General features: G+C 48.6%; 1 protein-coding gene across 3 annotated transcripts in view; it reads right to left on the minus strand.

Moving 5' to 3' along the window:
• MEGF11 (multiple EGF like domains 11) overlaps positions 1-24,251 on the minus strand; it is a gene marked incomplete at both ends in the record, with an annotated part of 211,858 nt that overhangs the window by 161,266 nt on the left and 26,341 nt on the right. For all 3 annotated transcript variants that reach the window (XM_084239762.1, XM_084239761.1, XM_084239763.1), the window contains one exon: positions 3,207-3,299. In XM_084239762.1, the coding sequence (XP_084095888.1) occupies positions 3,207-3,299 (93 nt within the window). The remainder of the gene's footprint in view (positions 1-3,206; positions 3,300-24,251) is intronic.

Consider the following 24,251-nt stretch of genomic DNA (forward strand, 5'->3'; position numbering starts at 1 on the left):
CAAGGGTGTCATATGTATAGACACATATATAGACAGATCCCATTCAGAAATCTCCAGAGTACACACCGCACTGACTGGGAGAGCCATCCCCATGGACATTGGTCCTCCAAAGGCTCTAGAGCCCCACAGGGCACAAACAGGCAGACAGGCATCCAATAGCACAGTAACAAACAGGCTCAAAGATCTTGGGGTAAACCTAGTCACCATTTGTGTTTCAGGGTTGATTCACCTATTTCTACAATAATATCTCAGGACCACATCTTTCAAGCAGATCCTTCCTTCCTCTGTGGTCAACTACGTTTTCTCAAAAAGACCTATTTCAACTTTAGGCTGAATTAACAGGTTAAGCATCCAGGAAAAAGGAGAGCATAATATAATAATTAAGAGTTCAGGTTTAGAATCCAGGTTTTCAGTTGGCAGTCCCAATTTCACCATTTAGTAGCTGTGTGTCTGTTGAGTAGCACAGTTCTTTTAACCTCTCTGTGCTTCAACTTTCTCATCTGCTATATGGGGATAGTAATAATTCCTACACCATAGGATTATTGTAACGATTCAACGAGGCAATAAAGTACCTACTGCACAGTATAATTCAATAAATAGTACCAATCTCGATTATTATTTTTCCATACAAGTCTGCAGTTGTGTGGTCAAATCTAGGAATGGCAGCTTAAGAGGAATAAAGGCCCCAGAAATGGAAAGAAATAAGATGGGAAGGCAGTTCAGACCACCTCATATGAGAAACAAGGGAAAATAAATACTTGGGGAGGTACATGATCACTGTCTCTTAACACCTGAAAGGCTGCCCCATGGATGGGGATTTGGTTTCTTCTATGTGGCCTCCATGGCTATTATCAACTGCTCCGAGACAGCTATGTCTCAGACAGCCATGTTTCCACACACTCTGAGGCCTTGTCTACTGAGCTCCTAGGGAGGAATTCTAGACATGGGAAGGAGGTTATAGTGATCATCACCCTGCCCTGGACTTGATCATGAGCAAGAAGCATTCAGTAGAAGCTGGGGACGAGCTGCAGTGAAGGGAAAACTTTCCAACAGTCAGAATGCACTCCCATAGGGGACAGCAAGCCCCTTATCTATAGAGAGAGTTAAGCAGAGGCTGCAAAGCACATGGCAATCATTCAGTGCTCTGAATGATTTTGAGAATGAGTCTATGAATTCCCTTAATTCAGTGCTGCTGGCCCATGTCAGGGCTGGAATCCATCCTTTAGGGCTTCCAGAGGAATTAGTACATGCCTCTGAGTAGGTAAGGTATGCTGACTCTTCAATTCATGGGGATAGACTCAATTGAAGAAACTGGTGGTAGACTGCTCAGATCCAAATCTGATGACAGACTTAGGGGGTGAAATTAGGTAGCCCAGTTTCGTGCTATAAGGTAACAAGGCTATTTTCCCATGTGTGTGGTAAACTCACTCTGGGGGCAAGATTTAAACTGCGAGGTCCCCTTTATCAAGGGCTGCCTTCATCCCATTTCTTTCACCAGACTGGAAACTTTGAGAAAATGCAGACCAAGTCTAAAAGACCCTCCATTTGCCTCACCCTCCCCAGCACAGACCAACATATAGTGGGCTCGCACTGCTTGGGGATTTATGGGCACTCAGGACCCCCCAGGATTCAGGCTGTATTTCAACTTCCAACAGGCACCAACATTACAATCTGGCAGCAGCAAGTAGACCTGTCCCAGCAGGGTTCACCTAATCAACTTAGATAGTGCTTCATCAAAGATTCATTGTAAGCAGAGTTACACAAAACAAAACACAGATGGGGGAGATAAAAGCTCTCAACATTTCAGCCAGCACATTTTCTATAGTTCAAGTCCACAGGAAATGGGGCTAACGTATTCTTTCGGTGCATGCGTCCATCAGGTTTACTTTTCATTGTCTGGAGGAGTCTCTGACCCTATTTCTCAGCCACCTTAAAGCAGGGGAGCATGCAGAAGGAGGCTGCCACCATGGTTATGGCAGTCTCCAGGCACTGAAATCAGACTCTCGAGCACCCCCACACAGATCCTAGAATCCCTGACCCAAGATAACTCCCCAGGCTCAAAATAAAACCACATCCAGTCACCTTGCTTTGGCTGCCATATTCTCAGGCACTAGGTAGACAGGTAGCCAAGGCCTTTGGGGAAAAGGATGCTTCCACCCCAGCAGACGGAGTGAAAAAAAGGTCCAAGAAGAACACATTGGCCAACATGGACCCACTATCCCCTTCTCTAAGTATTCACCTTTGCAGCTGCAACAGGACAGGGAGGGGGAGGTGGCTCCTAAAGGTAAATAATGGGAGTTAGACCCCCTCATGGATCAGCCTAGTCATCTACTCAAGTCACAATAAAAAAATCAGGCTCTGCTAAAGCAGGAAAAGAATTGGGTTTTGACACTAATCAAGGAGGACACCAAGTCCTCCTTGAAAATCAAATAAGACCATGGCATTTACTAACCATTTGTAAAATGTGCCCATGGAAAGCATCATCTATGACTATTCAGGGAAAATGAGCCAGAGAAGGAACTGGTCTTCATCTGGGCTCTTGGCAGAGAATCCCCTGGGCAGGCCCTGGGTGTACGTCACCTTCTCAGCAACCTGCCCTACAGTGGAGATGCTACCCCATGTTGTTATGGGTCACTGGGTCAGTCCCAAGAGTACCCATTTCACTACAGGTGCAATAGGAAGTCTTTCAAAGATTGTGAGCAGAGAAATGTATGAGTACAGTGACCTGGTCCCATGAACATCCCATTCTCCTGCATTTGGGGATTAGAGACATCCAGTGCCCACCAGTGTCATGAAGCAGACCTCCAAGCCTTAGGGAGCCCTCACAAAGCTGAGCCTTTGGACCAGCAGAGACAAGAACCAGGCCTTAACCATAGTGACCTTCTGGGTCTGCAGCCTTGGGTGGCATCTCAATTTCACTTTAATCCTCAAACACCTTATTGAGAGATATTACATCAAAAGTCAGAGTGTGTCAATGGCCCCACAATTCCCCATACATGCGATACACATTGCCACTCCATATATCACAGATCATTCCCCCCAAACCCTAGAGCTCTCCATGCTAAGTCCCATCATGTACTGAGCTCAAGTCTGCCTCCTCCTAGACACCCATGCTCCCCCAACGCAAAGAATTCATCATGGACATGGCACGACCCTTCCCAAGCCAGAGCCAGAGGCTTCCTGACTCCCAGAGAATTCAGACTCACCGCTGGAGCAGTCGGGCCCTCCCCAGCCGGGCTCACAGTGGCAGGTGTCCGGGGAAATGCAGCGGCCATGCACACACTCCTCCGTACACAGGGCTTCAGGGACCAGGCAGAGGAAGGAAGAACAGGAACACAGTGAAGACCAACTATCCGGTTAAGGAGCATGAACCCGTTTTAATGACACCACCCCCCCCCCCGGGCTAAGGGATGCTCAGAAAACATCACACCATTTGGTGGGGGGGGGGGGGCACAAATCCAGTCACTCCTGATCCGAGTCACTGAATTGACTCCAAAATGGATCTAACAAGAGTGTGCTTCATCCCAACCTCGTTTCCTAAAGTGAAGCCCAAGCCTGTGAAGCAGCAGCCTTGGTGGATTTCCTAAAACATTTCCCCCAAGGTCTAACACAAGAGACCCTCCACATATCCCCCTCCACATTCACCCTCCTGCTCTTTCCCATCAGCTCAGGAGGGACCTGTCATGTCCATCTCTTGCTTTCCCCCATTTGTAAAGGCCCCGAGATGTATCAGGTTGCCAGAAAAGAACAGGTTCCTCTCACGTTTCCCCCACCTTTCTGCCCTCCTCCCCAAATGTCCCTATTTTGGGGCTCTCAAATGTCAGCAAATCTGCAAAGTACACAAATGCTGAGGAAAAAGCAACAGCTAATTATAAGAAAGTAATTAAGAGAGACATCCACGATGATGATAATTGTAATTAGAAAGTGCCTGGCAATTTCTTATCACGCAGTCAAACACCACAGCCTTGTGAGCTGGGAGGTAACAGCAGCAAAGTTTCCATCAACGACTCAGTGCTGAGCAGCTTATTGGCAGTAGTTTGAGGAAGGGAGATTATTTCTCTCTTTCTTTGACATCCACATTTCCTCAAGGTCATCCCTCGCTCCTGAGAGATCTGCCCCAACATCTAATCCATCAGCGAAGGATTACAGAAAACCCCATGTGTCACCCCCGCCAGTTATGTAAGCAGGGGAAATCAGCAGCTAACATCAACCCTGTCAATTTCTTAGAAGGCATCTAGATGAAGCACTTTTTTCCTGACAAGCAACTGGAAACCTTTCCTGTTGAGAACTGACCCAGGGAGCAGGTAGCCCCGATGGCGAGTTTTGAGGGATTGCCACTGACCTCTGAATGCCCATTGACTGACACATCTACTGCCCAACATGAATGCCGCCTGAGAGGGCATGATCAGGTTAGACAACTAAGTCCATTTTATGGTTAGGGTGGGGTCCCCAGCTACTTCCAAACACAGATGCTGGCTCTGAAGATGTTGCCTCAGCTTTGCCCCACCCTCCAGGCCAAGCTGACACAGAAAAGCCATTTCGGTAGCCCCCCTGATCAGTGGTCTGCAGTCAGTTGTCGTCTGCAAGCCAGGGAGGGCCCTGGCACCTGTGCCCTGCTCATTTGTACAAGTGGCTTTGGGAGGGTTCTGGCTTGTGCTAAAGACTTCTGCAAACCCCCTTTTGGAGCTCTGGGGAGTGGCCAGGGCTACCAATTAATGCATTTCCCACTGGGGAACTGGGCTGGACATTGAGCTCAGTAGCCAGCTCCACTTCAAGCCACAGTGAGCTGCTCATTTGATTGCTAGCAAAATCCCAGTATGCCACCCACTGCCTGGCATTCCCTGTCCCCTCCAGACTTTCCAAACAAGCTCAAATATGTAACCATCCCCTGTGTACTTGGGACAACAAGTGTGTCGTCGTCCCCCCCCCTCCCCCCGGCTCTGCATGAGAGGCCCAGCTGCTTCCTCCTTCCCTCACCCCACCTGCATTAGCTGACATCCCAGAGTGCTCCACAGCTGGCCCTTCCACATTCCAGCACACCCCTCCCTGGAGCCCATCAGATTTACTCATGACCCCTCCAGCTGCCTTCTCACCGCAGAGAGCAGCAACTTGGTTCCTGGGGCTTCTGCCAAGAGTGAGCTGAGCAGGCAGAGAATGTGACCCTGCTAAGTGTCAGGGCCGGGAGAGACCTCAGAGAAAATCACATATGACCCCATTTGATGCATGAAGAAACTGAGACCCGAGTGGTTGTGACCTTGTGGACAGTGTGTGAACTCTTGGCTGGGGAGGAAGGAGTTTGGGGATGAGGCTCCTGGAGGAAGAGGTCTCTGAAGGCAGAGGAGGGAAGAGGTGTCCAACACCTTGGGGACTTTGATGCAGGCTAGACAGGACAGGGTGCTAGCAGCAGCTCATAGGAGGAAGAAGGAAAGTCAGGGAGAGATGGCAGATGACCCAGTGCCCTCCAACCCTTGGGTTCCCCTTGGCCCTTCTGATCTCTGGTGCATCTCCAGCACCCTCTCTCTAACTGGAAGGGAGGGATCCTCAGTGTCCTGAGCAAGCTCCATGCAGCCTTTTCCCTGGGACCCCTGGGACCCCTGGGACAGTCAGTCAAGCACCTCCCTACCCCTCCGCCCTGCATCTATATTGCTCCAGTGACCCTGCACACAGAGGGCAGAGGACAGCCATCCCACAAACACTGACTCTGAGGATGTGGCTGCTGTGCCTGCGGTACCTTCAAATCTGGGTGTTGCTCCCCCTCCTCATTGCCCTGGTATTATGCCTGGGCTATTTGCTTGTCAAAATCTCAATCCATTCATATTTCATAGGTGTTGTTTAGACAGTGTTGTTTGAGGCATGAAATATTGATAGCAAATACCCACGGCTCAAATGGCCATATTTGGCAAAGGAGCTTCTGTGTGTTTGTGTACCTGGTGGGGAGGGGGAGGAATGGGGATGCTGCTGGGAGAGTTGGCAGGCCCTCTCCAGAGGCTGGGGTTTACACAGTGGTCCCTTCTTGAGTCTGCATGTCCCCTGGTTCTTCCTGATCCCAGGCCCCCACGCCAGCTCACCCCAAGGAGGGGCTGAGTTAGAATTCTGCCACTCTGGCCTCCCCCTTTCCCTGGCTCCTTTAACTCCAAATGGGGGCATTGTGTCGAGGCCCTCTTCCCACTCCCGCACATCCATCTGCTGTCATGGATGAGGAGTCAGACCCAGAATGCCAGGCCTGGACCCAGCAATGCCACGGAGGAACTCTAGACCTCGGGCAAGTTACTTCCATGTCAGTCCCCATCTGTTCAATGGGAGATGGTGGCAGAATGGGCCTCGGCTGTGTGTGAGTGTGGGATGAATTGACAAAGTGCCCAGAGCAATGCCCAGTCATCATCAGTACTCAATGAATCTTGCTATTATTAGTAGGGTCTCCTCAGACTGTCCCACCATTCCTCAAGGTGCTAGCCACATGGGATGGGCTATAGGGACCTGCTGATAGAAGCCTGGTGGGGAACAGTGCTGCTGGAGGGGAAGGTCCCCTCCACCTCTGGTGGGGGACAGGGTGACTGAAATGTGATGACCTAAGTAAAATCCATATCTACCAGTAACAATGATAGTTACAGGACAATAAGCAAATCATTTAACCTTCCATGCCTCAATTTCTTCATCTGTAAAACGGGGATAGTAACAGTAGCCACCTCATGGGTTACTGCAAAGATTTAATGAAATAACATAGGCAAAGTGTTTAGACTGCCTGGCACACAGTAAGTGTTCAATGAACATAAGCTGCCATCACGCACACACCACTGGATCTGGCGTCAATGTCTATAAAACAGGTGACAGCTGCTACCACTTATTGCTGCTTCCTGTTCATTACCATTTTCTGAGCACCTACTCTGGGCCAGCCTTAGGGATGTCAGCTCACACGCTATCTCAAGCTCTGCCACAGGCCACCCCAGCATGAGTCAGCTATGTCAGCACCCATCGCTCCTTTATAGATCTCCAGCCTCTGGGGGACTGAGGTCACTTTCTAATCAGCTTTTCAATCTCTCATGCTGCCTGGTAAACAGTAGGTGCTCAGTTGTTTATAGATCCCCAGGAGCAAGGCACCAAAGTAACTGCTGGAAAGGCGTGCTTGTCTTTGAGTCAGAGCTTAGAAACAGAGTCATAAAATGTCTGTACCTGATACCCTGGTTCAGACTGTTTCTGGACCTGTGGGGTCTGGAGGAACATAGGTGTGGAGTTACAGCAGCACAACCACAGGTGTGCTGGGTCTCAGCAATAGCAAGCAAATAACTTTCCTCTCCAGGCCCTGCAAGTTCACCTATAATTCAGGAGCAGATGAGATGAGGTCTGCAGTCCCATTCAGCTAAGAACCATGCAAGCTGTCATCCCACCTACCCCACCAGTACACACCTGACAACTGCTATTGCTCTAGTTCTACTTCCTGACCCCCAAGCTCCATCCCCTTTCCAGGGCCTAGTAACCTTCTACTCTTGACACCCCAGGTACCCCTGATTTCTGTCCTCTATTCCTTTGGAAAAGGTGCTGGGTTAGGAGGCACACATGACTCAGGGTATGTAGCTTCCTCCCTCATCCAAGGACATTGGTCTACACAACCCCAGAGCTCCTTCCTTTGCTGACATTCCTCATCTGATCTAGGACTGCTCTGCTTCCACCATGACACCTTACAGCAGCTGGAAGCTTGAAATGCTTCCGCTGGTCTCCCCAACACTGCATCACCTGATCACCAAGGCTAGACATGGGCTCCACCACCCAGCACCACCAAGAAGTCATCTCCAGCCACACCATTGGTACAATATGAAGGATGAACTATTTTCCCACCAGAACCCCCTACCCATGTCCCCCAACTGGCCCAGAGGCCTTCTCTTCCTTTGAACTCTCACAAATAGGGGAATATAGCACACTTGACCTCCTGCCACTTCCCCCTTTAGTGTGGGTCCCTCTGGTCTCCCCAACTGGACTGTGAACTCCTTGAGGGTAAATCCAGGGTCTCAAACATCCTGGACACCCCCATGGGCTGTGCCTCACCTACACTCCATGTGTGGCTATTGGTGAGTCTTCTAAGTGTCTGTTTTTTGCAAGGGATGTTGACAAGCCTGGGAGCAGGGGCAGGAGGCAGAGGGTGTGGATACATGAATCTGAGGGTCATGGAGGTAGTGTGACTGGGGGTGTGGAGCTATTTGGCTGGGGGCTGGGAGGCAGGTCAAAGTGGACAGGCTGAAAGGCTGCTAAAGGGAATTGGAAGCTACTCTGACCCAGACAGAACAGGGACAAAGGGACACATGTGACAAGGGGACAGAGTTCAACTTCCCTCGGGCATGACTGACACTGAAGGGGATTTAGCAGTTGAGAGGGAGTTTCTGTAGGTAGAGAGCAAACTACCACCCTGAACACTCAAACAGAGGCTAGGTGTCCTACAAATGCTGGAGGGTAAGTCTCAGAAGCAAACTCTGACTTTCAGACCAAATCCAGCTGGTTGTGAAGTTTGGATGGAGTGCAGCCAAGAGAGCTCATTGGTTGGCATACTTACTGTCTGTGGCTGCTGCTTTGCTACCAGGACAGAGTCATGTTATTAACCAGAGAGTGATGGTTAACAAAGGCAAAAATATTTACTGTCTGGCACTTTATGGGGAAACAGGGCCCTCCTGCTCTAGACAATTCTTGGTTTGGCAGACAATTAGACTGTGGAACATTAAAAATCCCTCCTTCCCTCCTATTCTTCTATCATTTACTATGATCAGATGGTAAAACAAGATCCAAAAGGTGCTTCGGAGAACCAACGATGCCCAGCCCCCTTTCAAAGTCATATTCTGGATCTACTCAAAGGAACAAGGGCTGTCACATTGGGAAGCACAGTGGGGCAGCTGCCACAGTGCTGACTCAGTCCCAGGTTTCCTCCTGGGGGCTGAGGACAGGGACAGGAATATGGATGATTTAAAGGCACACACATGGCAGCTGACGCTCCTGCTCAGGCAGATGCTGGGACTGTGGGGTAAGGAATGAAGGAGGCCAAGTGGCATGTGCTTTCTCTTTGCTGGGCACCAAATTCCCCCACCCCACTGCACCCTCCAGGCAGATATTACTACTACCCTACTCACCACTGGGAACATAAAACACAGAACAGGCTAAATAACGCAAGCAGCTTCCCATAGCTACTGAGAGACCGTGCTCATCAGGGTTTTTAAACTTGGTTTCATTATTCTTCCTTCCCTCCCCAGAGCCATTCTCAACATTTTATTTTTCTCATGCCCCCCTCCTGTGAAATTCTAATACCACTGATACGTGTGTATCTGTCTATGTGCTGCATGCATATCTGTGCTTTACATATAAACGGACTGAAAACTGATTTTTAACCCTTAAGAATGAATGTGCTGGTTGTCAGCTCTCCACATGCCACACCCAGATCAGCCCCAGCCCTTCTCCAGGCCCCAAGGAGCTGACCTCATGGACTGAATTTGCAGATATGTCCTTTGGTTTCTGGATGGTTCTGCCAATGGGAAATGCCAGCGGTAGATGAGCAGCTGGGCAGAAGGTGAGGCTGGCACATGGGTTGCTGGTGGTGATGGTCCTTCGCCCAGAGCTAAGGGCCCAGGGAGCATCTTCCAGCCCAGGAAAGATAGTGGCTTTTCTCAGCAGCTAGCCCTCCCTGCTGCAAACTCTTATCTCATCCTTGCCTTTATAAACAACTGATTATAAGATGCTCCTCACTTAATGAGCCATCTGTTCCTTGCCAGGACCCTAGCTGATCAAGTGCCATACCAAGGCTTGTTGAGGCCACATCTTGAAGACACTGAAGGGCCTGCACTTAACACACTGCCACCACCAGGGGGCCACAGGCTGAGACAAGTAGGTTTCTGTGCTAGATCTGTCAGCAAACTTGCCATGAGAACTGAGCCAAGTACCTCTCTCTTCTGGGTCTATTTCTCTGACTGAAATGAAGGGGTTGGGAGGCATGATCCAGATGCTCCCTCGGGTGGTGGAAGTCCAGGACTGCACTGCATTAATGGTTGCCTCTTTGGCTCAAGTTTGAGAAGAATTCATTCCATTAATTCAGGTACAGTACGGCATGGGTATCAGTGTGTACTGAGATAGAGGCAAAGCCAGGGTGTCCGTCCCAGGGAGGGGTGAGCTGTGTAAGCTGCCCAGGACCTGGTATGGATCTTGGCATCGAACAAAGGAGTCTAGTCAGGTTTAGGGTCTTCTCTGTAAACCTGAGATAATGCTGAGATAACACCAATCTGGCCTGACCAAGGCCTCAGTCTGCTGTCCCTCGCTCATGGTGAGCCTTTGGAATCAATTCATGATCTTATTAACATTCCACCCAAGACGGTCCACAAGTCCCTGAGGTGTTCACGGTAATATATTTCGCCTGGCAGTTTGCAAATGGTCTTACTAGTTAATGGAACTATAAAAATTACTTACATGAAAAGGTCAAGATAAATAAAGACAACTTCCAAGCTTCCTGACCAAGTAGCCAGATACCCAGCTAGGACAAAGGCGACTTAGGAGCCAGAAAAAAGGAGAGGGGAGTCTCCCAGAATTCAATTGCATATTGCTCTGGAGTTTCCCCTGAACCCAGTTTCCCCAGTACTCCAGAGCACATTGATCAGTCCCCCATTAGCATTCTTGGCAGGAGCCTCAGATCAGGCTGCCATTTGATTCAGCCTGGAAATAAAATGACCTATATCCAAGTGGGTCCAAGTGCCAATTCTAAAGTGACACACTTAGCATGAGTGATTCTGCCATGCCCAAGGTCACCCAGCACATGGGTGTGTAACTGTGCATCTGTGTTGGGGAGTCACCAAGGGGAATTCTAAAACAATCCATTAGATGTGTAGCATCATTCCTTTATAATTACTGCTTCTGAGTTCCCTCTATATCCAGGAAAAGCCAAAAAAGGCTGGCCTTTCCTCTCCACATGTCTAGAGTTGATTTTAATTGCTGTGGCCACATCTGGCTCTAAGACATAAATGGTCAATTAAAAAACAGACACTTCACTGCAGGGCTGATAGGATGGAAGGACATTAAGAGCCAATGCTCTCCTGGTCTGTGGCCTGTCGGTCCCCCTTCCTACTGGTGGTCCTGGAGAGGCACGTACAGGGCTCTGGGACAGGCAACCTAGAGGCGGGGGTGGGGGTGCCACATTGGCCCGGAGTCACTCATCTTAATTCAGGTGGTGCTTTGCTGACTTTCATTCTTTGGCAGTGCGGCATTATCTAAAAGCCTTGGTTCCTATGCTGACACTTACTAGCTGCGTGTCCTTGAGTAACTTCTCTGGTCCTCACTTTCTTTCTGTCAGAAGGCTGTGGACATAGAATTAGTGCAGAGTAAACAACATCCATGCAAAGCACCTAGAACCAAGGGATAGTTATAATTGTTGCTGGTTGTTCTTTGCTAATTTTCAGGTAGACCTTAATATTCCTCTTTCCAGATTGGCCAGGGAGCTGGGATACTGTGCCTTAATGCATTCTTGGGTTCATTTCCTGATCAAAGGATGATAAAAAGGTCTGAATTAGACCTGAATTGATTCCTCATTTACCAGAGGTAGGGAGGGGAGTAGGCAGCCCTGAGAACACTGAGGCAGGGACTGGGGTGGGGAAGGTGACATAGTGCAGGTTCAGCTCATGGTGGGTTACAATTTACCCAGAGGCACCTGGCAGGAAATGAGACACATCTAGCTGCCGGTGCTTTCTCTTACGGAAACCATTGCTTGTGCTTCTGGGGGCAAAGTGAAGGGGGGGCATGCATCCTCTACATATTCATGCAAATATCCACCCCCACTTGCATTCACACCATAGGCATTTATTGAGCACCTGCTGAATGCAGGGCTCTTGGGCTGAGGTCATGGAGAGGAATCCAAAGGTAGAAATGGCCAACCTTGCCCTGCCCTTGGGACACTCAGGCAGCGAATACTTCTCTGCTCTTGACGTCTGTACCTCAAAGAACCCTCTGGCCCTTAGGAGCCTGAGGTGTCCCTCAGAGAACTATGCACAGAGTGAAGGGGCTGCGCTCTGATTCCCACAGGCCACTGTGGGGGTATCAGAATAGACTTGGGAGCCATGCTGTCTGGATTTAGGTTTTGGCTCTGCCATTTCCTAGATGTGTGAACTCAGGCATGCTACTTTACTTTTCCAGGTCTCAGTTTTCTTTTCTTTAAAATGGAGACAGTGGCCCTCCACCTAATAAGTTTGTTGCAGAGTTAAATCATGAGTACAGGTAAACTGTTTAGAACAGTACCTGGCACATGAGAACCTAGTGAGCTTTTTGTCCAAGTTAACTATTCTATCCACACCTCTGAGCAGCCTCTCACTCCAAAAACATTTATTAAGCACCTACTATGCACCAGGCTAATGATGAGGAATACCATAAGCAAGCAAGCCACAGTCCCTTCTTTCATAGTACCAACAACCTAATTTGGCACTGAGAATGGGAATGGGAGACAGTACCTGAGTAAGTTATCAGTTGAGTGGGCAAGCGAGTGAGCAAGCCAGTGAGCAAGGGCAATAAAGCATTACTGGTGCAGAAATCACTGCCAGTTCAGTGTGCAGGATGGACCACATGAGCAGGCAGGCAAATCTTCTGACAAGGGAAGGTCTTCACAGAGGTGATACTCAACTTGACATTCATTCATACTGCATTTATCAAACACCCACCCTGTGCTGGTACTGTATCAGACTCTCCCACTCCCCTTAGGGGCTTGTTTGTTTGTTTGTTTGTTTGTTTGTTTGTTTGTTTTCAGCAAGAAGAAAAACTTCCTTTATCTTTCTTTTTCTAGCCCTTTCATTCATTTTTCTGGCCTTGCTACTCCCTCCTGCTGGCTCAACTTTGGCACATGGAACTACTTCTGTTTGAGAAGGAACCCCGACCCTCACTACTCTGGGCCTTCTTATAGCCTGGGACTCTACCCACAACCTGGCTCTCCAGTTGTCCTACCACTTACTTCTGCTTAACCTTTACGTGAACCTGGAGACCACTTTCTTCAGGAAGCTTTCCCTGACTAAACTGCCAGACTCCTGCCACAGGCTAGGTGAGGTTTACTCAGTAGGCTATAACACCCATTTCTCTATGCTACTTGTCTGTCCCCCTCCCACTCCATGAAGTCGAAGAATGGGCTCCAGAATTCATCCTTATGCTCCAGCAACAGTATGGTACATGGTTTCAGGCACATGGCAGGTTCTCAATAAATATATGTTGAATGAATAAACATTTGACTATGCAAAGGCTCTCTCCCCACCTTCCCTTTCATCTAGAGCCCCATATGTCATTGATGTGGGCCATGCCAGTCTCGTTGGCATTGAATGTATAATTTAGCTAAGAGAGTAGGGCAATGTCGAGTCCCTGATATCTCCTGCGATGGGGAATGAAATGTGCTTTAGAAAAATTCCAGCAACTCTCCAGCTAATAGACAAGGATTGTTCCAGCAAAGCCCAACAAGAATTTCAATTTGGGGGTTGGGTCCCCCCATTCCAGCCTAGAGCCCTAGGGCCCATCGATCATCAGAAGCTAATGTCAGATCACAAACTCCCTGGGGGACCGCTCTTGCTTCTCTACCAATCACCCCAACTTACTAACCTGCCTCTCATAGGGAGCCTCAACATGGCTCAATTGTTCATCAATTAAAGTTGCCAACTTGTCAGAATGTCCCTATCAGACTCCCGCATAGAGCAATCATCCCAAACTGCTGGGCCTGATAAAGGCCCTAGCACTAAAGTCAATTCCTTCAATCAGTGCTGCAGGCCCCAGACCGGCCTGTGGAGGTTCCTAGTATCCTCAGCCTTCCTTCCACTGTAAAGGATTTCCCCAGCTAAACTCTTCAAACCACCCATCCTGCATTCCTGCAAGGAGCAACAGCTTTTCAACTTGTTAATGATGTTGGAGCACACGGCCTGAGTCAGCAACCCCCCAGCACGTGACCCGAGAAAATCCTTTTTCTGGGTTTTTTCCCCCCCCATTTGACAGATGCCAGGCTTTCTCCAGAAAGACACATTCCAACTGATTGATTTTTTTTTTTCTTTGGGAAATTGATCCTCACCACCTACGAGGAAAGCAAAACATGAGGCTTGACGAGCATTTTTTAACACTCTGATTTAAAAACTGGCCCCTGGCTCTCCCTGCCGCTTGCCTTCCCTGAGAAGGAGCTGGCTTTTTCTCACAGCCACACACAGCAGAACTCTAAAGAAGGGGATATTGGCAGGATGGGCAGATGGACATTGGGGAGGCTTTGGACAGAGGGACATTGTTAAGCACATGGGCTTCAGATTGTACAGACCTGGGTTCAAGTCCTGGTTCTTCTACCAAGCTAACTGTGTGGATCTTAGTCTAAACTGATGTTAGTGAACTGACAATAAAAAGCCTCAAGTTCTCCATCTGTTTTCAAACTGGACCCGAGTGAAGGGTTGTTGTGAGGGACTAAATAAAATAATGCCTATATAGTGGTTGGCAGAGTGGGCTCTGAACAAGGGCCCCCAAATCCCTACTCTTACTATCATACATGGGTGCCCCCGAAACACTGAAGTCAGTAACTTCAGCAGACATTCAGAACCACAGTAGCTCAGGACAGAAGGGCTTATAGGTAACAGAGTCTGTCCTCCACCACTCCATCCAGCCCCTCTCTGACAACAGCACTCACCCTCTAAGGCAATCCTCCTTCTCGCTGGTCTAGCCTCACAAAATTACTCCCACATCCTTGAGTGAGAAAGGTCTCTTGAACCTTGGGACCTTTGCATCTTCCATTCTCCTCCTGTAGAATCACTTCCCTTTCTCTTTGCCTGATCCATTCATCTCTCAGGTCTCACCTCAAACATCACCTGCTTTTGGAAACCACCCCTGGGCACCTCTCTAGGTTAGGGGGTCCCTGTTATTGCTCCCCTAGCACCCATCCTTTCCCATCGAAGTTCAGGCCACATCACCATTTTGTTTGCTCAGCCTCTGAAAGGACGACATCATAGCCTTTTCTCAGTGTCCAGCACCCACTGGCACAGAGTAAAAGCTTAATAAGTATCTTCTGAACATGTGAATGAATCAATCAATGGAGTTTCATTTATGAACAGCTCTGATTTACTAGAAAGCTTTTGATTTCATTGAACTGCAATCTGCCTCCTCAGAATTTGCCCATGTTGGAGCCAAAAGCATCACTTCCTGCTGCCCTGTCCAGCTCTCATCCTGATTCCACATACCAAACCTTCTGTGGCTTTTCTCTAGCAGAACTGAAACAGATCCAAGATAGAGTGACAGGAACCCACAGCTCCTGAGCAGGGTGTGGCTGGGACAGCCACACTCACTGTGGAGAAGTGTCCTTCCTTCCTACCTTCCAAGTTGGTGCAGCCAGGCTGCTGCTACCAACAGACATGATGAAGCCCTCCCCAAGGTTTACGAGCACTGTCACAGCCATGTGCCCCAGTGGCAAGTGGCCCCCGGTCCTGGTTTTAAATCTCAATTGAGAAGCTAAATCAGGAATTACTTAACACCACTGATTTAAGGCTTTAATAAAAATAATGCAAAGTGGGTGGGAAAGGCAGCTGTGAAGGTCACTGGAAGTTGCTCCTTCCCTGTTAGCATCTTTGCCCAGCCCAGGGGTCCCCCCAAGTCCCCTTGATCCTACAGGCTGCAGCTGCTTCTCACCGAGTTGTGCTCAGAAAGGGCAGGATTCTGGTCTCTCCTAAATAGTTCACCCAGGGCCCTTTCTTTGTATCTTTGGGGGAAAGCACCATCTCAATATATCTGCACTTGAGAAAATGATAAATGTGTAGGGTCATTTACTACAGCACTGTGTATGATAGCAAAAGCTGGGAAATAACCTAAATGTCCACCTACAAGGGAAAGCTCAAATAAATGATGGCACAGCCACACTGTGAAACACTATGCAGCCATAAAAAGGAATTGGTTCATGTATTGATATACAAAGCTAGAGTTATAGTGAAAAAAGCATAGTTTAGAATATACTACCATTTGTATAAAAATCAAAAGGTGTAGGAAGACATGGAAAAAAGCTGTGTCAACCATGCACGAATGGATAAAGAACATTTACACATACACAAACATATACATGTAGGTACACATATACATACATTCACACATATACATACAGATGCACATGTGTATATATACATTAAATTATTTATATATATAGTTGTTTAGGGATGGGAGTATGTTCTAAGAAATACATCATTAAGAGATTTCACTGTTGTGCAAACCAACCTAAATGGTATTTGCCTAAAACACACCTTAGCCACATGTACAGCCTATTAGGACCACTATATGCAGTTTGTCATTGACTTAAATTTCATTAAGCGACAGGACTGTTTACATAATGGGATACTATCCAAACACAAAAAGGAGATCCTGCCATTTGCAACAAACAACATGGACGGAGCCTGAGGGCATCATGCTAACGCAATATGTCAGACAAAGACCAGTCTCATATAATCTCACTTACATGTGGAATCCAAAAAAATAATTCAAACTCATAGAAAAAGAGGTGAGCTATGTGGTCACCAGAGGTGGGGTGCATGGGCACAAACTTCATTTTAAGAGAAGTCATCCTGGGGGGTGAAACATGCAACTCAATGACTACAGCTACCTGCGGCTTGGTGGGTGTGAGTCAAGAGACTAGATCCTAAGCATTCTCATCACAAGGAAAACATTTTTCTTTTTTTGCTTTTCCCATCTATAGAGGTGATGGATGTGAACTTACGTGGCGATCATTCCACAATATCCATAAATCATTAGGCTGCATGCCTTAAACTTACATGGTGCTGGACACCAATTACATCTCAGTAAAACAGAGAAGAAAAGTGTGGGCAAAGAATGCACACACATTATATATGCACGAAACATCTCTGGAAAAATGCACAAAAGCCAGTAATCCTGGTGTCCCCCTAGGAAGAGGAAACTGGGAGAAAGACATCATTTTCTGACTCCTTTTGTCAACTGTTAAGTATTGAATCAGTGACTGTGCTATTGGTGCAGAAAACAAACACTGTTAAAAATGTAAAAAATAGGGCACACTCTCCAAAGGCTACTGTTAACATACAAAAGAATCCCCTGGGAGTGGAAACACATTTGTGTCAAAGAGTCCCAAGTGAGAGTGACTGTCATCTCAGCGGGTCCCTGAGCAAATGGGATTCAGGGTTGGTACGTGTTGAGGATGCTTATTTGAGTCAGGGGCCCAATCTTGGCCACTGCCAGAAGCTCAGTTTTGCTGCTGAATTAAAGCCTGGAGGTTAGGTCCCCAGCCAGCGCCTGGTCTCTGTCACCCTTAGCCCCGCCCAGCCTGGGCGGCAGCAGGTTCCCTGGCACCTGCATGAGCATGAAGCTGAGGCACCAGGGGGGCTGCACCGGCTTCCTACCAGCTTCTGGACCCAGCACAATACCTGAGACCCAATAAAACATAACTGAGTTGACATTTACTCCTGTACCATGCTGAGAACATTGATTTTTTTCCAAAGCAGACCCTTGTTCTCTCTCATCCCAACTTTCATCAACCTAGTCTTGTAAGAGTCCTTCCTTCTGCCCCCTCCTACCTCCTTAGGTTTCTTCCTTCTCTCCCTCTCCTCCCATTACGCCCTCACTTTCCTCTTCTCTGCCTCCTTTCTTCATGAAGTCATTCATTCACAACATGAATCTTCCCAAGCCCAGAAGTCCCTTATAGGGGATGTGTTGGGACAAAAGGATAAAGAGGGAAGGAGGTGGCAGTCTGTGCCAGGATGGCTGGAGCCACATGAAGGAGATTAGAAGGGAAGAAAAATGATGGGACCTCCAAGTTGGTCACCATCTGCATTCTAGCTGAGCAAGCTAGTGTGAAAGCATCTTCTTCAGGTCCTTGTACCCCTTCCTCTCTGCACCCTACACGGGAACAAACTCCCTCTTGGAATGTTGGACCATCTGACCCCTTTTGCTGCCCACTCATCTCCTCTCTTTTCTTCAAGGCCCAGATCCTCACTCTAGCCACATCCTGCTGGAACTCTGGTTGGCAGGGAGGTCGCACACTCTACTTGGTGTCCCAGTTCTAGTGACCAGATCTCTCCTCCAACCCTGACCTGCTACCTAGCAAGGTATTTGTAAAGGGAAGAAATGTGGGTAGAAATTTGCAGAAAAGACAGAGGATAATGATGGAAGGAAGAAAAGGGGGAAGGAGGAACTGAGGAAACATAAGACAGATTATTGTCTCTGAATTTTTAAAGCATACAGTAGTGACTATTCATCTGCCTCTAATTTTCTACAGCACATTTATGGTGGTCATTCCGTGTACTTTCCTAAATTCCTTCAGAAGTAGGTGAGACAGGTCTATTATTATCTCCACTTTACAGACAACAAGAGCGAGGCTCAAAGATGTGAAGTCACCCGACCAAGGTCACCCATGTCTGGGCTGGCTGAGAGCCCAGATCTCCCAGCTCCACGCCCCTGATGCTTGGCTCAGTGCCTGTAGCGTTCTCTCAGCCCGTCTCCTAGAGCAACTGGTGTGATTAATTATCACCTTACATGTGGGCAAAGACAGCAGTGTGATGCTCCCTCCTATGTACAGACCCAGCCCAGAGCCTGCATTGCACAGCAGCCTGGTGGATGCCTGCTGGTTGCTGAGTGCTGAACTCCCTGCCAGGCCTGGGGCTGGGAAGCTGTGCTGGAAGGGGGCTGGGTTGAGCCCACAGCACCGCTGGCTCCCCTGGTGCCTGAGAACATGAGTTTCCAGAAACCAGAAAGTCTGAAAAGGCAGGACACTTATTTTCCCCTGGAGGCAGCATCAAGTGCTTCAGTTCTTTGAACAGGTAAATGATGTTGCTTCTCTCTCCCCCTTCCAGAGCACCTATGGAGGGCACAAAGGGCATGCACTCCACAAAATATTTTACTGAAACAAAAAACAAAATCAGGCCCAAGCGGTGGCATTTTGGTTGTCATGGAGTCTGAGGAGTCCTCTGAAGGCAGCAAGCTTCACTGCAGCTTCCTTGGCTCCCCACACACCCCAGTGCAAATACAGCCCCCCTCCTCTTCCTCCAGAGGAAGGCCTTCTAGAAAGCAAGATCACACAACCCAGGGTATAAAGACCAGGCTGTGAGACTCTGGGTGATGCTTCTCTGAGCCCCAACTTTTTCATCTGTAAAATGAGGACAATGCCACCTCCCTTGTCACATGGTACAGAGAGTAATGAGTGCCTTGCAAAAAACACAAGGTGCTGCAGGACAGAAAGGGATTAGGTTGTGGACCCTGGAATTGGGGTTCCTGTGTTCAAATTCTGACTCCACCACTTACTAGCTAGGCACCTAATTAGTTACACAGGCAATTCACCTAACTGTGGGCTGCGTTGCTTCCCCACATGCCAATTACACCAGCAGCTGGGAGGTATTATAGGTAAATGCAAGCTTTGGCCTTGGGAGGGGGCAGAAGGAAAGGTGTGGAAGGATCCTGCGGGCAGGTCTCAGTTACCAGAACAACCCTATATCTCCCTGGGACTTTACAGTTTGCAAATACACTTCTTTCCCATTATCTCACTTGCTTTGCTGCTCCCCTCCATACGTGCAGTTCAGGGCAGAATCTGTCAGGTATAGCTAGATGAGAACCCCAAGTAGTTCAGAGAAGGCAGGTGGCTTGGCCAAGGTCACCCAAACAAGAGAATCACAGCCTGAACCTAGTGCAGCAAAGTCTGCGTTAGCTGAACACTGTGCAGGGTGCGGGGGGGGGGGGGTGCCAGAATTATCAGGGTCCTGCCCTAGAAAATCCACATGTACAGAAGGAGTCAAACAGGGTGAGACCTATTACCACAAAGGGAAGGGTGAGCTCCACAGAAAGGCACAAGGCAGTGGCTACCACCCCCTAGACAGATGGCCTAGCTGTCTCGGGGCAGACCATTTCTGTTTGAGGGAACAGTAATGACTCCACATATCCCCTGCCCACCCCCCATCCCCAGCTCTGATCTAGGCTCTCATCTGCAGGGACTCCAGTCCAGCTGGTGATGGTAAGACCCAGGGTTCTTTTCCCATGAAGCGCCATGGATATGCCCTTCCCATATCTTTTATGCCATTCTCCACCCTCTCCTCTCTCCAGTCCTCTGCCCGCCACCATCTTCTACTCTCTTAGGTACAAGAAGCTCATTCCCATGTCAGGGTCTTGCCTATGCAGTTCACCAGGTCAGCTGCTTCCTATCCCAGGGTTCACCTATTCATCCTTCAGCCCACATCCTTATCCCCGATCTCCCTATCAGCCCATCTGAAGATGCTCTCCTGCTAATGTTTCTCATCACCCATGTTCTTTTCCTTCATGACACCCATCAAAATGCCATTCTCAATTTATTTTGGAGACATTGTTAAAAGATTCTCTCTCACCAGGCTACTAGCTTCATGGGGGTAGAAATCCCCCAAACACTGTACTCAGCACTGCATACAATAAACTCTCAATGCAAGAATAGCCTGAATAAAAATTAAGTGAATGCAATGTTTAACCGTTTGAGTAGGTGTGTGATATTGAACTGTGACCTTCTTGTCTGAAAAAGTGCAGTAATTACTATCATAAGTACACTACAAAAATAAATATTTTTCCTGTCCTTGTCCCATGCCTTGGATACAAATAACACTTGGCATTTGTGTGTAACAAAATTAAAAATCTGATTTGTCAAATCCCACACATTAACCTGATGAATTTCTAGGAAAGCCCTCAGGATGATTCTCAGGGAGGCTAACTGATTTCCCCCCGATTCACATTCTAGAGTTTAGCAGTATGGAGAGCAAGGCAGGGCGGTCACCTTCTGCCCTGATCAAGCCAGACCTACAATCCTTCCTACATTCATGAGGAAGCTGGAGAGCCCTGGCCTAGCTGTGAGCCCCCTGAGTAAATAGCCATGTTGGTTTTATTGATTCCTATCTCTTCGACACCTAGCACATAGAGGTGCTTGAAAATCAATTGGGCTAAATCAACAAATGATATTTTACCCAGAAAAGAAAATAGTGAGAGGGGCTAGAACAGGGAGAAGGGATAGTTTCTTAAATATCTATAAAGCTGCTATATGGAAGAGAGAACTTGTTATAGGATATGTTGGTCTCACTGAGAGCAGTGCAACCCACTAGGCTTCCTAGAGAATGAGTTCCCTGTCAACCAAGGTACTCAGATAACTGAGCCTGAATCACCATCTCTGTGGCTGTGACAGCAGCAGGGCTTCCATGGGGTCATTTACAGATCAAGAGTGTGTGGTGATGGTCCAGCGGACCAGGTAGAGATTAGATTCCAGAGAGATGTCTGGGGCCAATGGTCAGCAGGGTGCCACCTAACCCTCAGAACACTGATTCTCCCATCTGAGTGTGGAGTAGGACCATAATCCACTCCCACATCTCCTGAGGCACAGCCCTCAGCTCCATGAAACATGTAGCCCAAAGGTCTCATAACTCAGCTGAGCCTCAGTTAGCCCACTTACCTTTCAGCCCTCGGGCTTCCCAAAATGACTTTGCTGAGATTCAGAAACTGAACCTTCACCTATAAGTGGTGCTCCCTGATGCCCTCTACCCCCTTGCTGTATCTTCCCCTCCCTCCACCATCTGGGTGCACCCCAAAAGTCTATCCCAGTGTGCTGGGGCAGCTAACTCCCTGCAAGTCATCACCCAGGTGCCCAACACATAGGACCCCCTGTGTGGGGAGAGCAAGGGTGCAGCTAGAGGAGGTCCAGTTGGACCCAGAGAAAAAGAGATGAGGAAGGTAGCCACCTCAGGAACTGTGCCAGCTCCTGGTTGCTTCGGAAGGTCACTTGATGTAGCTGTCCCCTCTGGTCTTTCCTTCTCAGTGGGCTTAACACAAGAACTCTGAAATGACCTCTACCCATGGAAAAGGAAGAAATGGGGGTAGAGTAGGGGGACGTCAAGCAGGGAGGAATTTATTATTTCCCATCTCTTTGGCCTTACTGGCCAGAGGCCAATGTCACATAGCACCAGCATAATCAGCCTGTTGGGCTTGGATGGGCTCGTCAGCTCCCAGGTCTCACTATCTCTGGAGAGGGAGCGCCCTCTGAAAACTCCCACTAAAGCCCTGGATCAGGCCTTTGCTGCCCAAGATACATAAACATTTTGGGGCAGGTCTGTTTTGACTTGCCCTGAGTTCCTTCTTGGAAGACACAGAAATGGTCAACAAACCCTAACAACTGCCTGTTAGCCCCACAGGCACAGAGAGACATTCAGACCCAAACCCTGTCTGTGGGCTTTCAGGGCAACTTCCCAAAATTAGCGGCAATGACAAGGTGATGCAGAGGACAGAAGGTGACACAGCAGGGCACCTAGAGCTGGATTTGGGCTTCTGGGGAGAGCACTTTTTTCCAGCTGGGGAGGCCAAGACTTAAGGCTGTGTCCCATCCCCACGAAGGGGGCACAGGCCACGATCCCTCCCTGCTGGAATACCTCGGCAGTGGTCTTGGGCAATTAACCTAAGGTCAACTCACTTAGATCAGCTGTGATACCTTGGTGGTGGAGACTCCAGTTGGGGTATCTTCCTAAAAAGAGGTTTGGGGTCATCAAGATGGGAGCAGAACTGATTTCAGATTAAGTTTTAAAGGGGAGAAGATATAGTACCCTCTGCCCAGGTCTCCCGTCCTAGAGAAGTCTAGATCAACTTCTCTCCATCCTGGAGAGCTTGAAGAATAACATATTACCTCCTCAAGCAGCAGCTACGTTTTAGCAGGAACCTCCTGGAGAACAGGAAATCACCCAGGAGAATGTCTAACGTGAAAACCTCTGGCTCCTCAGTAGGAGGGATATTGAGACATGGCAATTTGAGTGATGTTTTTCTCCTAAGAAGCACGCCTTCAGCTAATGCCATGGCTGATACAGTCTGGGTCTGGGTGCCTGGGTTGTCTGCCTGGGTCTGGCACAGACTCTAGAAGAGTTTTGGCTTTGGAGAGAGACAGACCTAGGTTTGAATCCTGTCTTCCGATTCCTAGCTCCGTCACCTCTTGGCAGTTTCTTGACCTCTGTGTGCTTCTGCTTCCTCATCCGTGAACTGGGAATGATGCAACTCACCACACAGGTCTGAGAAGGGGAGTCCCTCACATTGCTGACCAAACCCCCCAACCCTCAGATATGCAGCACTGGCAAAGGAAAAGAGCTATCAATTTGAATGAGAACACCCTAGAATATATTTATCATTCCAACCAGCTTGGGAGCTGGGGACAGGAGAGGGCTGCTTTGTGGGTAGGATATTAATGGTCCAGCCATCCAGAAGTCCCTCATCACCTTTAATTCTCCCAGAGGGAGCCTGTCCAGGTTGAGTTATCTTCTATGGGGAAGAAAAGCAACTCTAGCCCTTTTAACCTAACACGGATCATAGAGCAGAAAAAATATAACAGCCCCAAACCACTAAGCACTCTTCAACTAGATTTTCCCAGTCCTACCAAAGGGGCAAGCAGAGGCTATGGTTAAAGGAATGACATGTATATTTTCTGGAGGTTTGGAAGGCCCACCTGCCCAGGGGAACTGACAGGGCCTTGGCCCACGTGACCTCAGAGGCAGCCTGGCCAGGGCAGCCCAGGAAGGAGGCGGCCGCTGAGTCAGGGTTTCTGGGATGGATGGCCGTGCGATGGGCCAGGGCACAGAGCACAGGGACATTCCATCTCTCTCCATCATCCACCCGCTTGACTACTGTGTTGGTGGGTTGCCGCAACATATGCATAAAAATTGCAAGGCTCGTAATTCACCCAGATGGTGGAAGCTCCCAAATTGTTCCTTCTCGAGAGACAGCTGTTTCACCACTGGGCCATATGGCTCCCCTTGCTCTACACTCGCTCTGGGAAATAAACCACTTGCACAGGCTGCTTCCCAGATCTTAAAACCTCTCTTGTTCTTAGCAGGTAATTAAGACCTCCAGCTGAGGTGGCCACGCTGCTCCACGTGTGGTTTGTACACATGTCAGAGCAGTGTTTGAAAGCTTCATCAAAGTAAATACTGGTGGGTGAGGCTTGTGGACTTTGCCTCCTACTCCAGGGCAACATTCACTATCACAGGCTCAGAGAGAGACACCCCCACCCCCAACCCGGAGTAGTTGAGTGGCCATTTCTCTTTGCAAGGCAGCACAGGGCAAACCCTCACAGCACGCAGACATACCCAGAATTCCAGACTGGAGTTGACCTTCAGAGGCCCTTTGACAGAGGCTTATTTCAGCACAGATGGGTAGAGACAAGTCTTATCCACACACCTTTTCACCATTTGAGTTACAAAGTGATTGGCAATCACCTTTAAAACCAGGTGGTGATTTAGGAACATGTAACTCCTGGGGGA

The sequence above is a fragment of the Talpa europaea genome (assembly GCF_964194135.1).
Source record: "Talpa europaea genome assembly, chromosome: 8".
Taxonomy (NCBI): Eukaryota; Metazoa; Chordata; class Mammalia; order Eulipotyphla; family Talpidae; genus Talpa; species Talpa europaea.